Consider the following 19,968-nt stretch of genomic DNA (forward strand, 5'->3'; position numbering starts at 1 on the left):
AGTAGAGTTGATTTACAATGTTGTTTTTGTTTTAGGTGTACAGCAACTTGATTCAGTTATAGATATCCCTATGTGTATTGTTTTTCGAATTCTTTCCCCATTTAGGTTATTACAGAGTGCTGAGTAGATTCCCTGTTCTGTATAGTAGGTCCCTGTTGATGATCTATTTTATATATGTATATGTGTGTGTGTGTGTGTGTGTGTGTGTGTGTGTGTGTGTGTTAATACCAACCTCGTAATTTATCCCCCCTGCTCACCTTTCCCCTTTGGTAACCATAAACGTCTTTTTGAAGTCTGCGAGTCTGTTTCTGTTTTGTCAAGTTGTCATTTGTATCAATTTTTACATTCCACCTATAAGTGTTATCCTATGATATTTGTCTTTGTCTGACTGTGTTCACTTAGTTTGATCACCTCTATGTCCATCCATTTTGTTGCAGGTGGCATTATTTCATTTTTTCTAATGGCTGCATCATATTTCATGTATATGTACACCACATCTTTATTGAGCACCTAACGTGAGTCAAGTATTATTGTGTGGAGTTTGTATTCTTTATCTCAATGGTATAATAGCTCTGTGCAGTAAGGGGTTATTATTGTCACAATTTTTTCCCCATAAATAAATAAATAAATTTATTTATTTATTTTGCCTGTGTTGGGTCTTCGTTCCTGCACGTGGGCTTTCTCTAGTTGCGGCGAGAGGGGGCTACTCCTCGTTGAGGTGCGCAGGCTTCTCATTGAGGTGGCTTCTCTTGCTGCGGAACACGGGCTCTAGGCACATGGGCTTCGGTAGTTGTGGCTCAAGGGCTCAGTAGTTGTGGTTCACGGGCTCTAGAGCGCAGGCTCAGTAGTCGTGGCACGCAGGCTTAGTTGCTCTGGAGCATGTGGGATCTTGCCGTGTCCCCTGCATTGGCAGGCGGATTCTTAACCGCTGCGCCACCAGGGAAGTCCTATTGTCAGAATGTTACGAATGAATACATGGGGGTTTACTGAGAGGTTTGAGTTCAAATTCAGGGAGTATGTCTCCACATGTGACCATGGTTGCACCACTTGCATTTTTCATCTACCCCTATTGCTGCTTTGTGCCCCTCTCTAGGTTCTTGAGGTAACTATCCCAGGCTTCTCTCTCTTCACTACTCCTGGCCCTGCAGCTGAAAGACCTTCCGTGACCTGGCTCCCGTACATGGAGCCTGTGGAAGGGCCAGTCGCAGCCTCTGTCTTCCCTTCCGTACTCAGAACTGAAGATCTTACTCAGAGGCCTTACTGGTGAGGAGTCAGACACTTACAGAAAATAATAAGAACAAAAGACAGAAAAGTTGGGGAAAGCAACTGTAGAGTTTATCACAGCCTGGCGATGGGGAAGAAGGCTAGAGAACCGTGTTGGCTGGCAATCAATGTTACATAAATGAATATGTATGTGAAGATCTGATCGTTTATGTAGCAGAGCCAACTCTTGAGATAGGCATGTATGACAAGAAGCTGATAGCTGCTTGGACTTGCTAAAAATTGAATTAATTTTAAGCAATACAGTGTTTAGTGAGGAGAAGTGGCTATGCCTCAGTATATTTCCAATGCCAAGAATATGCTGGCACCTAATTAGGCACCTGAGTCTTGTGCTACCCTGTGATAGAATCTGCATTGCATGCCATCCATGCCAGGAGAACCAACCACCAGTCCAGCAACTGGAATGGAGGAGAAGCCCTCAAATGGACACTATAAGGTGGAGGGTTATTGAGATAATACCTGAAACAATGGCCTGAGAGCACCATGTTGCTGGATTTGACTTTAATAAAGTTTTTGCTCCAGACATATTGATACCTCAGAAAAGCCTGTGTGATTATAACAAAATTAGAAGTTTATTTTTTCTTTATTGAGTGTTGTAGTCCAATGGGAACTGACACAGCAAAATTTGTTAACATTGCTAGAAAGTGGGTTATGTACTTCTAAATTTCACTGCATCTACCAACTTGTAGGCAATAGGGATATGGTATGACAAATTTAAATTTTATATTTTAAATACCACTCAGAAATGTTTAACTTAATATGATGATTTGAGCACAGACATCCAACTCTCTAATTCCCCATCCTTGTGACTGATCTTGTCCTGAAAAGAATACAAAAGAGAAGAGAACAAATAGCAGTATACTACCTTTTGCCTCAATTCTTAAGGACTTTTCTTCATTCTTAAGGACTTGTGTAGATGGATCTGAATTGATCCTGAGGGATGACTCAAAGCCTTTTCTGAGAAAGTTTCTGTTTCTTAGGCAGCAAGTAGAGGAGATTTGAGCAAGGTTTTATTAATGTCCTTGAGTTTGGAGGAGCTAGGAGGGCATACTGAGTGACTGTTGAGGGACCAGATGAGAATGTCAGTATTTGTTGCAATAGCTCAGTAGCAATAGAAGCTCTATTAAACAAAGCCAAAGATGGACGGGGCTTCTCTCTGACTATCCTATCCTGAAGAATAAGACAAAGAAGGAGAGTACACACAACATGGCCAGATCACCAGGCATCTCGGTCAAAGAGAAAATTGATAAAGCCAGTACCTGGTGGCTTGGCATCATCAAATGTGAGAGACACTCTGTAGGTTCCCCTCCATTCCTGAATTCTGGTCAATCTTTGAATGGAAATGTTGGCTTGTATCAAACAGTCCTGGAGCTTTCTGTCTGTGGGGAGGACTGCTCACATGGGCAATGAGCTCATATTGCCATTCACCAAAGAGTCACTTATACTCTCTGTGGGAGGGTTATTCTTCACACTCTGTTGAAGTCAGGCTTGGCCATGAGACTTGTTTTGGCCAATGCAGAGTGACCCTGACCCAGCCTCATGCACAGCATCCCGTTCCCTTTGAGTAGAATGCCTCCCTTTCCCGAGTTGCCTACTTAAAGAGCTCCTACTCATCCCAAACAGTCAGCTGGCTCAGAAGCCTTAGTCCACCTATTCAGGCAGGTGTCAAGAGCAGCCCGCTCATTCCTTTATGATAGCTCTAGTCATATTATTCACTTCCACACCTTCTCTCTCCCACCTGGAGATCCTTGTGGGCAGAGGATAATGTTCTAGTCATCTTTGTCACCCTGGCCCCTTATATACATGGCACATAGGAGATACTTAATAAATCTTAGATCAAGAAGTGAGTGCGTGGGGCTTCCCTGGTGGCGCAGTGGTTGGGAGTCCGCCTGCCGATGCAGGGGACACGGGTTCGTGCCCTGGTTCGGGAGGATCCCACATGCCACGGAGCGGCTGGGCCCGTGAGCCATGGCCACTGAGCCTGCGCGTCCGTAGCCTGTGCTCCGCAGCAGGAGAGGCCACAGCAGTGAGAGGCCCGTGTACCATTAAAAAAAAAAAAAAAAAAAAAAAGAAGTGAGTGAGTGAAATGATTTCTGCAATCAGTAGTTACAGCATATATTGGACACTTCAAGCACTTTAACATTCATTTATTCGACAGACATTTATTAAGCTCATTCTTTGTGCCAAGCATTGTGACAGGTGCCAAGATTACATTTGTGAATAAGTTAGTCCTGGCATCTGTCCTCATATTGCTTAGGAAACCTACAAGAAGATAGACAGCCATATACAGTGGAAGGCAGGAGTCTGGCAAGAAATACAGTTTCATGAATCCCACCCACATTGCAAGATCAGAGGGCAGAATATAGGAGTGGGGTGGGGGACTTCCCTGGTGGTGCAGTGGTTAAGAATCTGCCTGCCATTGCAGGGGACACGGGTTCGAGCCCTGGTCCAGGAAGATCCCACATGCCATGGAGCAACTAAGTCTGCAAGCCACAACTACTGAGCCCGCGTGCCACAACTACTGAAGCCTGTGTGCCTAGAGCCTGTGCTCCACAACAAGAGAGGCCACTGCAGTGAGAAGCCCGCGCACCACAACGAAGAGTAGCCCCCACTCGCCGCAACTAGAGAAAGCCCGCGCGGAGCAGCAAAGACCCAACGCAGCCAAAAATAAATAAATAAATTTATTTTTTTAAAAAAGGAGTGAGGTGGGGCTTGCTCAGGTTAAGGTCTGTACAATGCCTATGGCAAGAGGTTGTTGAATTAATGCCTGTTATGAAGCTAGGGGGCCGTAGAGGCACAGTGGGCTCAGAGCCACAGATCTTCTTGGTGAGGAACAGATTATGGGAACAACTGTACTCATTTTCCTGAATGTGTCTTAGTTCTCTCTCCACCCTTGTGAAGCCAGGACATAATGCAGCAGTTAGGAAAAACCCCAGGCTGAATCAAAGCACAGAACAGCTTCCATATGGAATGTTGGCCATGCATGGGTGCTATTTACTTCTTCAAATCCTCATTATTTAAAACATTTCCCTTATACTCCTGATTCTGGGACTAGCCTAGGTGGTCTCTGTCAAACCCCACCTGCCAGCCTTGAAGTTCAGTGCACTTCCTCATTTTTATACCTTCTGAGGGGATTGCTATCTGTGACTGGGGAGAGCAATTCAGGATACCCATTACTATGCGTTCTCAGAATTCATCCTCAAGGTCTTAAATGGTGTGATCAGCTAGGCAGTGTCTCCTGACCTCGAGAAGAAACGATTGGCATTAGGAAGCACGTTGAGTTGATGCTGCCCTTTACTTATTCTCTAGACTGCTGCTTGGTTCCAGGAACAAGGTGAGAGAATAATCATAGCTTTTCTGAGGGCTCTATGAGCAAGGCCTTGATGAGGCTGGAAGAGAAGACAGCTGTCATTTGATGAGCACCCATTAGGTATTACGTTCCTTACGTTCATTGTCTATTTAAAACTTTCTAATAAACTTCACGAGGTAGGCATTATATCCCCATTTTATAGATGAGGAAACTGAGGCTGGATGGGTACATTATTTGTCCAAGGTTATACAGTCCAAAGTGGTGAAATTCAGTTTTAAAACCAGGTCTGACTATCTCCACAGCTCCAAATTCTCTTTCTTCATGTGATTTGCAAGATGGAGCCCCTGCCCTTGTAGCATTTGTAACTTGCTTAGGGAGACAAGATTCCTGAAAGTATGTTTAATAAAAAAAAGGTGACAGCAACTTAAACTTGATGAAAGAGAGCTACTTTTATTGACATGGGAATGGTCACAATATATTGCTAAGTAAGAAAAAGCAAGCTTGAGAATAGCAAGGTAGGCTCCAGTGGAGGCAAACAGTGAGGTGTATCATGCCCCCTACCCAGATCAAGATAGCCCAGATGGCTTCCTCATGTCTCCTACCAGTCAACCTCCTCCCAAGGGTCAACCACTGTAATGATTTCTCTTACTATAGGTTAGTGTAGATGACAAACAAAATAATTTAGTATCTGCTCTTTTATGTTTAGATGCTTTTACCACATTTTGTCTGTGAGGTTTATCCATGTTGTTACGTGTAGCAGAGGCTTTTTAAAATTGCTGAGTTAGGGCTTCCCTGGTGGTGCAGTGGTTGAGAGTCTGCCTGCCGATGCAGGGCACACGGGTTCGTGCCCCGGGCCGGGAAGATCCCACGTGCCGCGGAGCGGCTGGGCCCGTGAGCCATGGCTGCTGGGCCTGCGCATCCAGAGCCTGTGCTCCGCAACAGGAGAGGCCACAACGGTGAGAGGCCTGCGTACCGCAAAAAAAAAAAAAAAAAAAAAAAAAAAATTACTGAGTTAGTTCCATTGACTGAATATACCACTGTTTGATGGATATTTGGGTGGCTTCAGATTTGGGGCTTTTGTAAATACTATGAACGTTCTTTTACATGCCTTTTGACTGACCTATTCATGTATATCTCTTGAATATCTATAGGTAGATAGATACATTTATATAATTTTATATTAATTATTATATGAGCGGAATTGTTGCATCGTACAGGTTAGGCATATGCTTGGCTTTGACAGATACTGACAAAAGTTTTACAAAATAGTTGTAATGATGTATCCTGCTTCCAGCAGTGTATGAGAGTCTTAGATACTCTGCAGTCTCCTTCATAGTCTTTTCTAGTTTCCCGAACACGGATTGAACCCATGCCCTCTGCATTGGAAGCACGGAGTCTTAATCACTGGACCACCAGGGAAGCCCTTGGGTAGTCTTTTTAATATTAGCCATTCTGGTGTTAGTATAGATATAACATATTGTGGTTTTAATTATATTTCCCTAATGACTAATGACGTTGAGTACCTTTTTCATATCCTTATTGGCCATTTGGATATTCTTTTTGTGTAGGTAGTAGCATTGGGGTGAGGGTTCTAACTGTGCCTGCAGGGGCTGGCACGGTTTGAACTTCCACTGGCACCAGGAGAGGGAGCCCGCAGGGTTTCTTACAGGCCTGTCCAGGTGTGGGGCAATAGGAGAAGAGGGGGGAAAGAGGCTTGAAAGCTGTTAGTGATCAAATATCAATAATGAAGTTATACTCTTTATTACAGTGTTGCTCAGATCTGTGGTGAGAAGATAATAAATCTGAAATAGCCAATACTTACTTTGTTGCCTACACTTGGAACACAAGATAAATAAGTATGAAAATGAGATGCTGATTATCTTAACTCTTTGGTCTGGACCAGGGAACTAGCCTTTAAATGTGATATGTCCTGCTTGGCTGAGTTGTGACTGTTTTACAAGTGAGAACTAGTGGTAGAATTTCAGAAAAAAAAAAAATTCATGACATAAGCATAGATCCTTGACTCCCCAAATAGTAATAAGCTTAAAGAATATGTCCTATGTAAATTATTTCTTCTCAATTCTCACAGAGACTGTGGAATAGAGAGGGAAGGCATCATTTTATATTTGCTTTTATAAGGAATATAAATGTTAGTTAGCTTGCCCATAGTTACTGCTTTCTGGAGCAGTAATTTCAGACAAGGATTTTGAAATACAAGGTCACAGTGTATTTAATCATTTTAATAATGATTTAATTATTTTAGCATTAAAGTACATGCCGACCATAAGGTGATTTACAGCCTCATCCCTGGTCATGTGCGTTGAGTCTAAATTTTCTTTGACCTGCCATTAGAGACAAAGTTTAAGAATTACTGCATAAGGGATGCAACTCTTAATAAAACAAGGTCCTAATATTCCAGAAACAAAAGGAGCCACCTGGAGGGCGCAAAGTGCAGTGGGACCTGCAGGCCATAACTCACCCCTCTATAATTTGTTGCCTTTCCCTTAGAGTTACTGAATTTTCTCCTCTTTGCCAGTGTGTCTGACCCTTCCTTTACTCAGATATGGTTCCTCTCTACCCAAGGCAAGGACAAAAATCCATTTTACACTTTTCCCCAATTCCATGAGTGGTGGAGCCCAGATTTTGAGGCTTACTTTTTCCATCTATAAAATGGAGACTATAGGGCACTTCCCTGGTGGCGCAGTGGTTGGAAGTCCGCCTGCCAATCCAGGGGATGAGGGTTCGTGCCCCGGTCCAGGAAGATCCCACATGCCGCGGAGCGGCTGGGCCCGTGAGCCATGGCCGCTGAGCCTGCACGTCTGGAGCCTGTGCTCCGCGATGGAGTGGGCCACAGCAGTGGGAGGCCCTCGTACCGCAAAAAAAGAAATAAAAAAGTTAAAATGGAGACTATAACAGCTACTTGTGGGGCTATTATAAATATTTTTTAAAAAATTAAATGCACATGAAAAAACCTTGCACTATATACCTGATCATTGTGGATGCTCAGTAAGTGTAGCTAATTACTCATTGAATCCATCCATTCTGGAAGTTGATATAACTGATATAGACTCCGAGCTTCCTTTAGGCAAGGGTGACTTAACCCCCTGGTTTGCTCAGTACTGTCCCAGTTTTAGCACTGAAAGTTTAGCATCCCAGGAAACCCCTCCTCGGGACACAAAAAGTCCCAGTTTTTGGTGATGGATGTAGAAGTCTGGGGGAGAATATAGAACCACACAAGGCTACCTGAAAAATAGGGGCTGAAAGCAATACTATTTTTAGTGTCAGATGGATATGGCATAGATTATCTGCCTTCTGTAGTTGCTGTTGCTTATTTTTTTCCCTTACCGTTGATGCAGGCAACCATGATTTATGGTTCACAAAAATGGAGCATTCATTGTAACATCACTCCAAATGATGTGACTTAAATGTCCACCTTAAGTGTGTTGTAATCATGAACACTAACAGTCTGTTTTTCATTTTGCTTGTGGATTAACTATTGGACTTTGTATTGAGATAGTGCTAGTTTAATTTTTGACACTGAATATCATGACCATGTTTTCTAAGAGTTCAGATAACGAAAACAAGAATGATTATCCTACCAATGCCAGTATGACACAGACATCACTGAAAAAGAAGGATAAATGACTTATTTTTTTATTGAAATATAGTTGATTTACGATGTTGTGCCAGTCTCTGCTATACAGCAAAGCAACTCAGTTATACACATACGTACATTCTTTTTTTATATTCTTTCCCATTATGGTTTATCCCAGTAGACTGGATATAGTTCCCTGTGCTATACAGTAGGACCTTGTTGTTTATCCATTCTAAATGTAATAGTTTGCATCTACTAACCACAAACTCCCAGTTGATCTGTCTCCCTCTCCTCTTCCCCCTTGGCAACCACGAGTCTGTTTTCTGTGTCTGTGAGTCTATTTCTATTTTGTAGATAGGTTCATTTGTGACATATTTTATATTCCACATATAAGTGATATCATATGGTATTTGTCTTTCTCTTTCTTAGTATGATAATATCTAGTTGTATCCATGTTGCTGCAAATGGCATTATTTCTTTCTTTTTTATGGCTGAGTAGTATTCCGTTGTATATATGAACCACATCTTCTTTATGCATTCATCTGTTGATGGACATTTAGGTTGTTTCCATGTCTTGACTATTGTGAATAGTGCTGCTATGAACATAGGGATGCATGTATCTTTTCAAATTATAGTTTTGTCCAGGTATATACCCAGGAGTGGGATTGCTGGATCATATGTTAATTCCATTTTGAGTTTTCCGAGGAACCTCCATACTGTTTTCCATAGTGGCTGCACCAACTTACATTCCCACCAACAGTGTAGGAGGGTTCCCTTTTCTCCACACCCTCTCCAGCATTTGTTATTTGTAGACTTTTAAATAATTAGCGATGTGGAGCATCTTTTCATGTGTCCACTGAACATCTGTATGTCTTCTTTGGAGAAATGTCTATTCATGTCTTCTAGCCCCTTCTGCCCATTTTTCGGTTGGGTTGGTTTTTTTTTTTTTTGAGTTGTATGAGCTGTTTGCATATTTTATAGATTAAGCTCTTGTCAGTTGCATCATTTGTAAATATTTTCTCCTATTCCATATGTTGTCTTTTCATTTTTTAAATGGTTTCCTTTGTTATGCAGAAGCTTGTAAGTTTGATTAGGTCCCATTTGTTTATGTTTGTTTTTATTTCTATTGCCTTGGGAGACTGACCTCAGAAAACATTGGTACGATTTATGTCAGAGAATGTTTTGCCTATGCTCTCTTCTAGGAGTTTTATGGTGTTGTGTCTTATGTTTAAGTCTTTAAGCCAATTTGAGTTTATTTTTGTGCATGGTGTGAGGGTGTGTTCTAATGTCATTGGTTTACATGCAGCTGTCCAACTTTCCCAGCACCACTTGCTGAAGAGACTGTCTTTTTCCCCTTTTATATTCTTGCCTCCTGTATCGAAGATTAATTGACCATAGGTGTGTAGGTTTATTTCTGGGCTCTCTATTCTATTCCATTGCTAAATGACTGATTGAAGGACATGTACATCTGGATTAGGGCAGTGAATAACCAAACAGAGCATACTGCACACTGTGGAGAAAAGTTCTGGACACTGGAAGTCCAAGATCAAGGTGCCAGCAGGGTTGGTGACTGGTGAGGCCTCTCTCCATAGGTTGCAGATGGCTGCCCAAATGAGCTCTTCTTTGTGAGCATGTGCAGAGAAAGAGAAACCAAGCTCTCTGGAGTCTCTTCTTATAAAGACACTAATCCTAATGGATCAGGGCCCCACCTATGACCTCATTTAATCTTAATTACTTCCTAGAGGCTCCATCTCCAAATACAGCCATACTGGGGGGTTAGGGCTTCAACATATGAATTTTGGGGTTGGGGGCACATTCAGTTTGTAACAATGTCCTTCTTTAATTTGGAAATATATTAATGAGAGTGGAGAAAAGTATTATAGCAAAACAATTTATATGCTCTTTCTCCAAAGCTGTTTGATGATCTTTGAAGAGGCCACAAAGTCTGAAAAAGGATGAACTGAGTACGCCTGAGTCATTTGATATTATGGATAGGTTGCAACAAAAACTCATACAAGCAAAAAATGACTTGATTTTTGGAAATAAGACTGCTTTAGAACTCCAAAAAAGTGTCACCAGAAAAGGGCAGCCAGTTTAAACAGGACTTTCTCAATTAATTAAAAAAATTCTTTTTAATTGAAGTATAGTTGATTTACAATGTTTCAGGTGTACGTCAAAGTGGTTCATATACATATATCTATAGATATATAGATATACATATATTCTTTTTCAGATTCTTTTCCATTATAGGTTATTACAAGATATTGAACATAGTTCCCTGTGCTATACAGTAGGTTCTTCTTGATGGTTATCTATTTTATATATAATAGTGTGTATCCATCAATCCCAATTTATTTATTAAAACTGTAACTGATTTAGAATTTAATTTTACAACTTCAGATTATCTCTGTGCTTTAAACTATTTTCCCTGAGAAAGAGAGGTTTAACTTATGATGTCATCCAACATACTTTAGAGTGTTTAAAAATGATGGACATTTCAGACATAGATAGCCCATCTGATGAATTTACAGATGCAAAATACCTGACTGACAAACAGCTGCTCTACCAAAACAAACCTGTAGATACAAAGTAGATGGACACTTTTGGAGAGCTGGAAACTAATTCCTATAAGTTTATAAGCCTGCTGTTGCAGGTTCATAAGATAAACCGAGTAAGTAAAATCCTAAGTTTCCCATGGTCAAATGCCTTTGTTGAGAGGATATTTAGCTTGATGTCATCACATTGGACTGATGCTAGGAATCAATGAAACATACACTTGATAAGAGCAGAGCTACAGGTCAAAGTAAAGTTTATCTTTGACAGGAGAGTAAAAATATCCTACTATATTATGGGATAGAAGGAAGCATATTGTTATTTTTAAATTAAATCTAGGTAATATCTGTTTAAGTAGTCCTATTACATTTCTGTTCTCTTTTTAAGCAATCTTACATTAATATAGCTTAAGAATATACAATGATATAGTTTATATAAATATCCAATAACGAGTTTAAATAAATTGCTATATGAGAGGAGAGAAAGAAACCAAAATTTTGTTTTATTTTTCTCACACATATTTTTCATTGCTACTAATTACTATTGCTAAGTAGTCCTATTTTTGTTTTGTTTAAATAATAGAATTTATGAAACAAAAATAAATAATATAGAATAATAGATAATTTAATATGACATCTGTTTCTATATTTTTATGTTGAAGTAATAGCACATATATGTATAATAATTTGTTATATATTATGTTATTATGGGACTTTTTGGTATGTAGGGCTCTTTTTTTGACCTGGGAACCCTTTTGTCCTAGATTGACTCTCTAAGCGCTTGGCCCTCCTACCTGTATGCCTCAACTTTTACTATAATAATGTCATGGAACAAACTTCTCTCAGACTCAGTGATTTCCAACCCGCAGCGTTTATCTTCACGCCTCTGGGGTGGCTGGGTGTGACTCCAAGCAGTGAGTTGGGCTCAGGTCTGTCCCACGTGTCTCATTCTAGGGCTCAGATTAGAGGGTAGTGGCTACCCAGGGCTTGTTCTTTACATGGTGAACCCCCAGAGTGAAAGCCAAGTGATGCTGCACAAGCAGATATAATGCCTCTACTTGCTCACATTCTAACGGTTATGGTGAGTCCATGGCCAAGCCAAACGACAGTGGCACAGACACATGCTCTGCTCACAGCAGGGCGAAGGGGAGTGAATATTTGCTGAGCGATAATCAAAGCAATGCCAGCCCCCTGGGGAGAGCTTCCTGTGGGCCTCACTCAATGACTTCCATTTACTTCCCATCGACTGTCCCTTTTTGCAAGTGGGGTTGTGAAATACGTAATTCTTTTGGCTGAATACACTGCTGCCCTCTAAAATACAGGGGTTCAGTGAGTGAAGATAAAAAGAGAAAATGTAAACTGGATGTTAGCATTCTCTGCCACAAAGGAAGCTTCTTTCTTATTCATTCATTCCTTCATTCATGGATTCAACAAATGTTTTTGAAAGTTTGTCATGACACAGGCTTTGTTCTGTATGATGTAATTTATATGAACCCATTATATGGTTATAGGAATCCAGGGAGGTGGGCTAGGCAGGGATGATGGTTCTTATTTGTCAGGCGAGGAATGTGAAGCCATTGGAGCAGAGTTGCTTTACTGAGTACCCATGCTTGGTGAGCGGCAGATTCATTATTGAACCCCGGTCTTCTCTCCTTTATTCAAAAGCATTTACTGAGCAGTTATTTGGTGCTAGGCAAGTGGACACAGAAGGCCCAGAATGGTCCCTTTCTCTAGAGAGTCCAAGGTCCACGAGAGAGACTAACAAGGTAATAACTTCAGGCAACATGCTGTTCTGGGTCTTCAGAATAGAGAGGATTTGGGGGTGGGGGTGAATGGCAGTGGTGTGTCCGGTTAGAAATGAGTGTATCAAGAAAAGGCTTTGAGGGACTTCCCTGGTGGCGCAGTGGTTAAGAATCGCCTGCCAATGCAGGGGACATGGGTTCGAGCCCTGGTCTGGGAAGATCTCACATGCTGTGGAGCAACTAAGCCTGTGTGCCACAACTACTGAGCCTGCACTCTAGAGCCCATGAGCCACAACTGCTGAGCCCACGTGCCACAACTACTGAAGCCTGCGTGCCTAAAGCCTGTGCTCTGCGACAAGAGAAGCCACTGCAATGAGAAGCCCGTGCACCACAATGAAGAGCAGCCCCTGCTCGCCACAACTAGAGAAAGCCCACATGCAGCATCGAAGACCCAACGCAGCCAAAAATAAATTAATTAAAAAAAAGAAAGAAAGAAAAGGCTTTGAGATGAAGGGAACTGCACTTAAAAAGGTTTAGAAATGTGTAAGAGGCCTGAGCGGTCATCAGAAGTCAAACGCTGAAGGACCTTGAAAGCTGTGCTGAGGAATTTGCATTTAATCCCAATAGTTATGGGGAGCAGGCCAGTGGCAGGTCCACATTTACATTTTTGTAGTGATGTGCAGGATGGATTGGAAGGAGCAAAAGCAGAGCCTGGGTGTCCCTCCAAGAGTATTGTGAGTGAGACAAGAGTTTGGGTCAAAGAAGTGGCAGTGAGAATGGATAGGAGAGAGATTCCAGAATCATTTAGAATGGCCATTTAGACATGGGAGCCAAGAAAGAGGAGTTGCTTAGCTCAGCAGTTCTCAGCCTGGCTGTGCTTTAGAATTAATTATGGTGCTTAAAAAATGGACAGATTCTCAAGCCTTGGAAATTGTGATTTAGTAAGTCTGAGTTGGAATGAGACATGGAACCATACCAAGGAGTGGGCCAGTTGTGGGAATTCCCTGGTAGTCCAGTGGTTAGGACTCCTCGCTTCCACTGCAGGGGACACGGGTTCCATACCTGGTTGGGGAACTGAGATCCCGCAAGCGCAGGGTGCAGCAAAAAAAAAAAAAAAAAAGTAGCCAGTTGGGCAGCTGCCTGGGGTACCAATTTATAAGGAGCTCTAAAAGTCATTAGAGCAAATTTTAAGTCTGACTTCTTGGGAATGGTTAAGGTGAAGATAGATTCACTCCGCAATGAAATAGGAAGCTCTCTCTGGTGGAAATAGTAAAATATTCCTCACTAGCACCAACCTGTCTCAGTTGAATGTTTCTCACTTGCAAGCTCCACTGTGTAACCAAAGGCCCTACCAGTATCCTGGGAGCAGCCAACTCTCAAGCAGCCCAAGTTCTGAAAGTAAATACTGCCTGAAGCGCTGTTTCCTAGAAAGGAGGGATTTATCGGTTATCTAAATTTAATATAACTTCATAGGATTTCAGAGCTGGAAGGAATCAGTGTCAATTAGGAGTTAGTAAAGAAAGGGAAGGCAGGAGTCTAGGCAGGATCTTGTGAAAGGCAGGTGGATGAGTGCAGATCCCACGTGCGTCCTCAGCTGGATAGTTTATCTGCTTCCTCAGCTGTGGTCACTCCTGGACACTGACTGCTCACATTCATTCTGGGTTGTAAAAATGGCAGTTGTTCACTTATGAATGGAGTTCCTACATTCACCGTCTGGGTAGTTGATCCTTCTCTGAGCAGAGTATCAGGTGAACAAAATGGTGCTGAGCTTGGGAGTTGGGCTTCAGAATGTACAGTTTTCACTCCCTGTTCGTATGCGACACTGCACTTGTCTGGACCAGGTCCTGGAACAGCTTTTCCCAAGGGTGTCTCATGAGTCCTGAGAGGTGACTCCTCTGAAAAAGAGTTCTACATCCAGTAAACCTGGGAAAAACTGGGCACTATCCTCCTGTCTCAGAAAACCTCAACATATATTAGCATCAAAGACTCTGGCAACTCCTACTGCCAAAAACAAAAACAAAAAACAAAAAAACTGTGCTCAGTGTTCTCAAACTTGACCAACAAAATCCCTGCCTTTAAAATTCCTTTTCTATATAACAGATACATTCTGTAGAAGACCACAAAGCTCTTTGAAAACATTAAAGAAATGTCTCTGTTCTACTCTCAAGTACAGTGTTTTTCAAACTATACTCAGTAGTGGATGTTAGGGAAATAGAGTGATTAGAGACCACCGTTAAAAATAATTAAGATGGAATAGAATAGAACATATTGGAGTGCACTACGTGTAACAATGATTTATAAACTTTGTGTTAGTTACGTTTGTACGTGTATGTTTGTGTAAAAGGTCATGACAAAGAATGTACATCTTATGTGGGTTGCAGTCAGAAAAGGAGACTCAAAAGACCACATCGTCTCCCCAAACATCTGGACAAAACACAAAAAAGTTTGTACTGTCTGTCCCTCTCCGCCTTCCTCCACATTCCTCAGCCAGCACTCAGATTCTCAGTTCTCGCCGTCCTCCCTACGCACAAATAAGGTCTGGTTTTCAGCACCGCATCCTGCCTCCTGTTCCTGGCTTATCGATTTCTTCCTCTTTCTCACATACTCTAGCAAATAGACTTTGGTTTGCTAAACTACTAACTGACTATCTGGCCTCAGGAAAGTCACTTCAACTGCCTAATCCTCAGTTTCCTTATTTGAAAAATGGTGGTAATAAAATTTCCCTCTTAGGATTGCTTGTGATGATGAAATGAAGTAACCTCTGGAAAGCATCTGGAACAAGATAAGGACTGAAAAAACTACTTTCCTTTCCATCTGTTGTAGCCCCAGCACACACACACACACACACACACACACACACACGCACACATGCACACACACACAATTTAAGGAGACCCTCTTAAGAAGCACTGTCATCAGTGACAACCTCAAAGCATTCTGTAGCAGGGAACTTCTGGGAAGATAGCAGTTTTTGTCCATCTAATAATGGTTCGTACTAGTTTCAACCTTGGAGGGTAATATTTTAGCCTGGTTCCCAGATTCTCTGAGTCCTACTACTGACTCTATCCCCACCTCCACCTTCTTGCCTGCAGTCTGTTAAGAATCTTGAGATACCATGTTGGGCTGCTTAGGGACAGTGGTCTCAAAGAGGTCCAGGCACTGGTAGAAGGTCACTGAGCTGTTTACAGAGGGGTCAGCTCCCAATTCCACGGCTATGGGCTCCAAGCCCAGTCTTCTCGCCAACAAGGAGCATGAAGACACAGGGGACACAGGGTCCTGTGTTTGCATACTTAGCGGAGAGGTTGGTATCAGTGGCTTACTGCAGCAACTTAAACACTGATTAGTTCTCAAGGAGAAAACCTGTTCATCGTTAATGATCTTAAGTGGTCAACGGATTCTCCTTCTGTGTTTCCTTCCAAATCGCCCTTGGGGACTGGGCCCAAGCAAGGCTATGAGATGCCAGTAAAGTTGTCTTTCTGAGGCTTTGCAGGGGAAAGCGATAGTTTGGGAGACCCTCCGCAGGAACCCCCGGGTTGCCAGGGGCTCACAGTGCACCGCACCCCTTGGGGAAGAGATCGAGGCGATGTCCCCAGGCCTTGCGCAGCGCCCCTCGCTCCCCAGCCTCGGCTCATCACCCAGCGGACCGGCGGGCGGGGCCCATTCTTTCCTAGCACCTGAGCCCCTGCTTCAGGCGGCTGCGGCTGCTCGAGCCCGGGGCAGGGCTTTTATTGTGAAAGGAGCTCCCCCCTCCCACGCTTTCGGGGAAGTGGGGAGGCTGGGCCGGGACGCGAGGCCAGGACTGCAAACTCTGCAAACGTCCCTAGCTGATTGAGGAGGCTCGAGGTTGCGGGAAGGCTACCACAGAACGACAGATCCCGCGTGTGCATTCTCCTAGACCTCCTCTACGAAGCCTAACCTCAGAGCATCCTGCCACCCATCGCCCGCCCCGGAGTTGGCCGCTAGAAAGCTGTGGCCCCTCGGTCCGGATCCCGCGTCCCGGGAAGCCCGGAGAGCCACGGTGCCAGGGGCGGGCCGGGGCGGTGGGATGAGCTGGCGAGCAGGCTGAGCGCGCCGAGGAGCCGGTCCAGCCACCGAGGGGGACATGGTAGGAATCACGGGAGGGGACGCGCGTGTGGGGTGGTTACCCAGACAGGTGACCGTGGAGCGCGCCCCCGCTCCGGGCGCGCGGAGCCTGCGCAGCCTCCTGGGGCCAGAATTGTTCCCCCGAAAGTTGCAGGAGGGCGGGGACTTAGGACGCGGGCAATCGGCTTTTCTGCTTGCCTTGCGGGGGAGGACCGTAATAAGGCGGCTTTCCTTTTGGACCTGCACACCCTGGCTGCACTGTAACCTTCTGGCAGCGCTGCACAAACTCCATCCAATCCACAGCGCAGGGAGAGGAGAGGATTCCATGGGACACCCAAGGCAGCCTCTGATGGGTGAGATGCCTTTGGAGTCACTTTATTCCTCAGAAAAATGCATGTGAATTCTGTATTAGTTTATATCTTAGCCATGTTTTAATATTAAGAAGTAATGCCTTGGGACTTCCCTGGTGGCACAGTGGTTAGGAGTCTGCCTGCCAATGCAGGGGACACGGGTTCGATCCCTGGTCCGGGAAGATCCACATGCCGCAGAGCGACTAAGCCCCTGCACCATAACTACTGAGCCTGCGCCCTAGAGCCCGTGAGCCACAACTACTGAAGCCAGCACGCCTAGAGCCTGTGCTCTGCAAAAAGAATAGCCACCACAATGAGAAGGCCACGCACTACAACCAAGAGTAGCCCCTGCTCACCACAACTAGAGAAAAGCCCATGCTCAGCAACAAAGACCCAACACATACAAAAAAAAAAAAAAAAAAGAAGTAATGCCTTACACTTATTACCATAGAATTAATTTGGCCCTGGTAAAGTTCAAATGCCTGTCTCCCAGGGCCCCATTTCCCACCACCTCCTGGGACCACAGGGCAGGTATGGGAGCACCGGACGGCCTGGGGCATCATTCATGAAGCCAGGGACCTTGTGAACAGTGGCCCTTCCATTGATAAAACTCACAAACACCAACAAGCAGGAAAAATAGACCCTCTGAGAATGTGATCCTGGCAGCTTAAAGCACAGGCGCAGTCTCAGGAAAGGGACTTCCTCAGCACTGGCTGCTGATCAGCTCTGCTTCCAGGTAGAAGTTACATGGCGCTGCCAGCCCCCCACCCCTCCTGCAGTTCACCGTCCTTCCCCGGGGGCAGGGGCTGGTGTCAGCTACTGGGATGAGTTTGAACTCTGAAGGAACCCAGAAGGGCTCTCCTGTCTGCTTCTAGGGACAGGCCTCCCCATCCCCACCCTAAGCTCATAGAGGGCAGATTGAAGCTCAGGGGGGATTCTCCTCAAGGAGCTTAGCTGTGGGGCTGGAGTTGAGAAGGTGCCAAGAGATTCCCCTGTAGGATGGACGGTCTCTGGGAGAATAGTTCCCTGTGTGCCAGGGTGTCCTGGCAGTGTCAGAAGCAAAGACAGAAGCCTGGTCACCAGGAGCTGGGGCCTATGCGGCTGGGTGTCTGTGTGTATTTCACTTTACCCCTGCATAACACCTTCTCCCCAATCCTCAGAGTTTTTTTTTTTTTTTCCCCCCTCAAGGCTACTAAAGAGGAATTAATAATGGAATCTTAAGGTTGGAAAAGGGGAGTGATCAGAGGTACAGGATGTGAAAAGTGTGGAGATTTTTTTTTTAACCCCACATTTGTTTATTTACTTATTTTTGGCCGTGTTGGGTCTTCGTTTCTGTGCGAGGGCTTTCTCCAGTTGTGGCAAGCAGGGGCCACTCTTCATCGCGGTGCGCGGGCCTCTCACTATCGCGGCCTCTCTTGTTGCAGAGCACAGGCTCCAGACGCGCAGGCTCAGTAGTTGTGGCTCATGGGCCCAGTTGCTCCGTGGAATGTGGGATCTTCCCAGACCAGGGCTCGAACCAGTGTCCCCTGCATTGGCAGGCGGATTCTCAACCACTGTGCCACCAGGGAAGCCCAAGTGTGGAGATTTTTTACCACAAAATTCCCTGTTTGGTGGCCAGAGTGTTTCCAGAAGAGAGTATGGGCTAAGGCCACCCACTCAGGGCTGTTACTGCTGTCTCCAGGAGTATTCTGTCCATGGCAGAGCCTCTTAGGCCTCCTGTGGTGGAGGCCGGTGCAGGAGGGAGAAGATACCTGCCTTTTGCTTGGGCAGCCTCTGGGTGCCACACTGATTGATTGCTGCACTGCCAGGGTGGGCTTCCTGTTTCCTTGAGCCAGCAGCCTCCTGGCTTCTCATCCTCAGTTCTGGGGTGTGTTAGGAAGAGGACTTGAGTCAGGATTTCACCGTGTCTGGGTCCACTTGCCAGAGAGAGGGGCCTGGTGGGCAACATCTGACAGCAAAATGGCCTTGGAGATCTGAAGGTTTCCTTTGCTTCTCCCTCTGAATGAAGGGTGTTGTGGTCCAGAGGCCTGGGGGCCCGGCATTGGCAGGAACCAGTATAGGAGGAGACAGGGGACCAGGAGTCCTTTGGGGACCTCAGTTTCTTCCTCTGTAAAATGAGAGATTAAACTAGATGTCCTTTGAGGTGCCATGTAGCTCCAAAAATTGATGATGCCTGAATAATTCTGAGGTTGGACCCCAGCCCTGGTGTTGACCTCTTCTTCTCATGGGTAGCTAAGAGGGTGTGAGGGCGAAGTGGTTCTCAGCACTGACTCTCACTGCTCTCTAGACCAAATCCAAGGTGGGACCCAGACCGAAAAGTTTTTAAAAACGAAGTCTCTCTAGATGATCGCAGTATGCAGCCAGGACTGAGAACCACAGGGCTAGAGGGTTGAGGGAATAGGAACTGCGCTTACCCAGATGTCGCTGCATCTGTGGAACTGCTACTCTTTGAGATAGTCCTAAAATAGAAGGCTTTGGTAAACTTCAGCTGGGAAATGATATATGTTATATGCCCTTCTTGGAGGATCTTTCCACAGAGAAGCTTCTTTGAATTCATTAAAACTGAGATGTGGGGCTTCCCTGGTGGTGCAGTGGTTGAGAGTCTGCCTGCCAATGCAGGGGACACGGGTTCGTGCCCCGGTCCGGGAAGATCCCACATGCCGCGGAGCAGCTAGGCCCGTGAGCCATGGCCGCTGAGCCTGCGCGTCCTGAGCCTGTGCTCCGCAATGGGAAAGGCCACAAGACTGAGAGGCCCGCCTACCGCAAAAAAAGCAAAAACAAACAAACAAACAAACAAAACTGAGATGTGAACTTCCCCAGCTTGTTTGAATATTTAGTAATTCCTTAACACCATCTTATTACTGATCCAAGGTACATAAAATGGGAAAGCCTGAGTTAGAAATATAAAAAGTCTAGAATCCTTAAATGTCTTTTTTGCAAAAGTGAACATTGAGCTGCGGGACCTGTAAGGGCATTTTTAGTTATCATGAAGGGGCTGTGAGTCTCTGCCAGGGCTTGGTGTGTGTATTTCTAAAGCTAAGAGTGGGACACTTGT

At 44.5% G+C, this 19,968-nt stretch overlaps 1 protein-coding gene across 3 annotated transcripts in view; it reads left to right on the forward strand.

Moving 5' to 3' along the window:
- The window catches only part of GASK1A (golgi associated kinase 1A), a 78,118-nt gene that overhangs the window by 9,004 nt on the left and 49,146 nt on the right, over positions 1 to 19,968 (forward strand). Inside the window, exon 1 of one of the 3 annotated variants that reach the window (XM_067005643.1) lies at positions 16,258 to 16,585. The exons of the other annotated variants lie outside the window; for them this stretch is intronic. Coding sequence (XP_066861744.1) covers positions 16,583 to 16,585 — 3 coding nt within the window. The 5' untranslated portion in view covers positions 16,258 to 16,582. Of the gene's footprint in view, positions 1 to 16,257; positions 16,586 to 19,968 lie in introns of those variants that run through there. 3 annotated transcript variants of the gene reach the window in all.

This window comes from Kogia breviceps, chromosome 10 (assembly GCF_026419965.1).
Source record: "Kogia breviceps isolate mKogBre1 chromosome 10, mKogBre1 haplotype 1, whole genome shotgun sequence".
NCBI lineage: Eukaryota > Metazoa > Chordata > Mammalia > Artiodactyla > Physeteridae > Kogia > Kogia breviceps.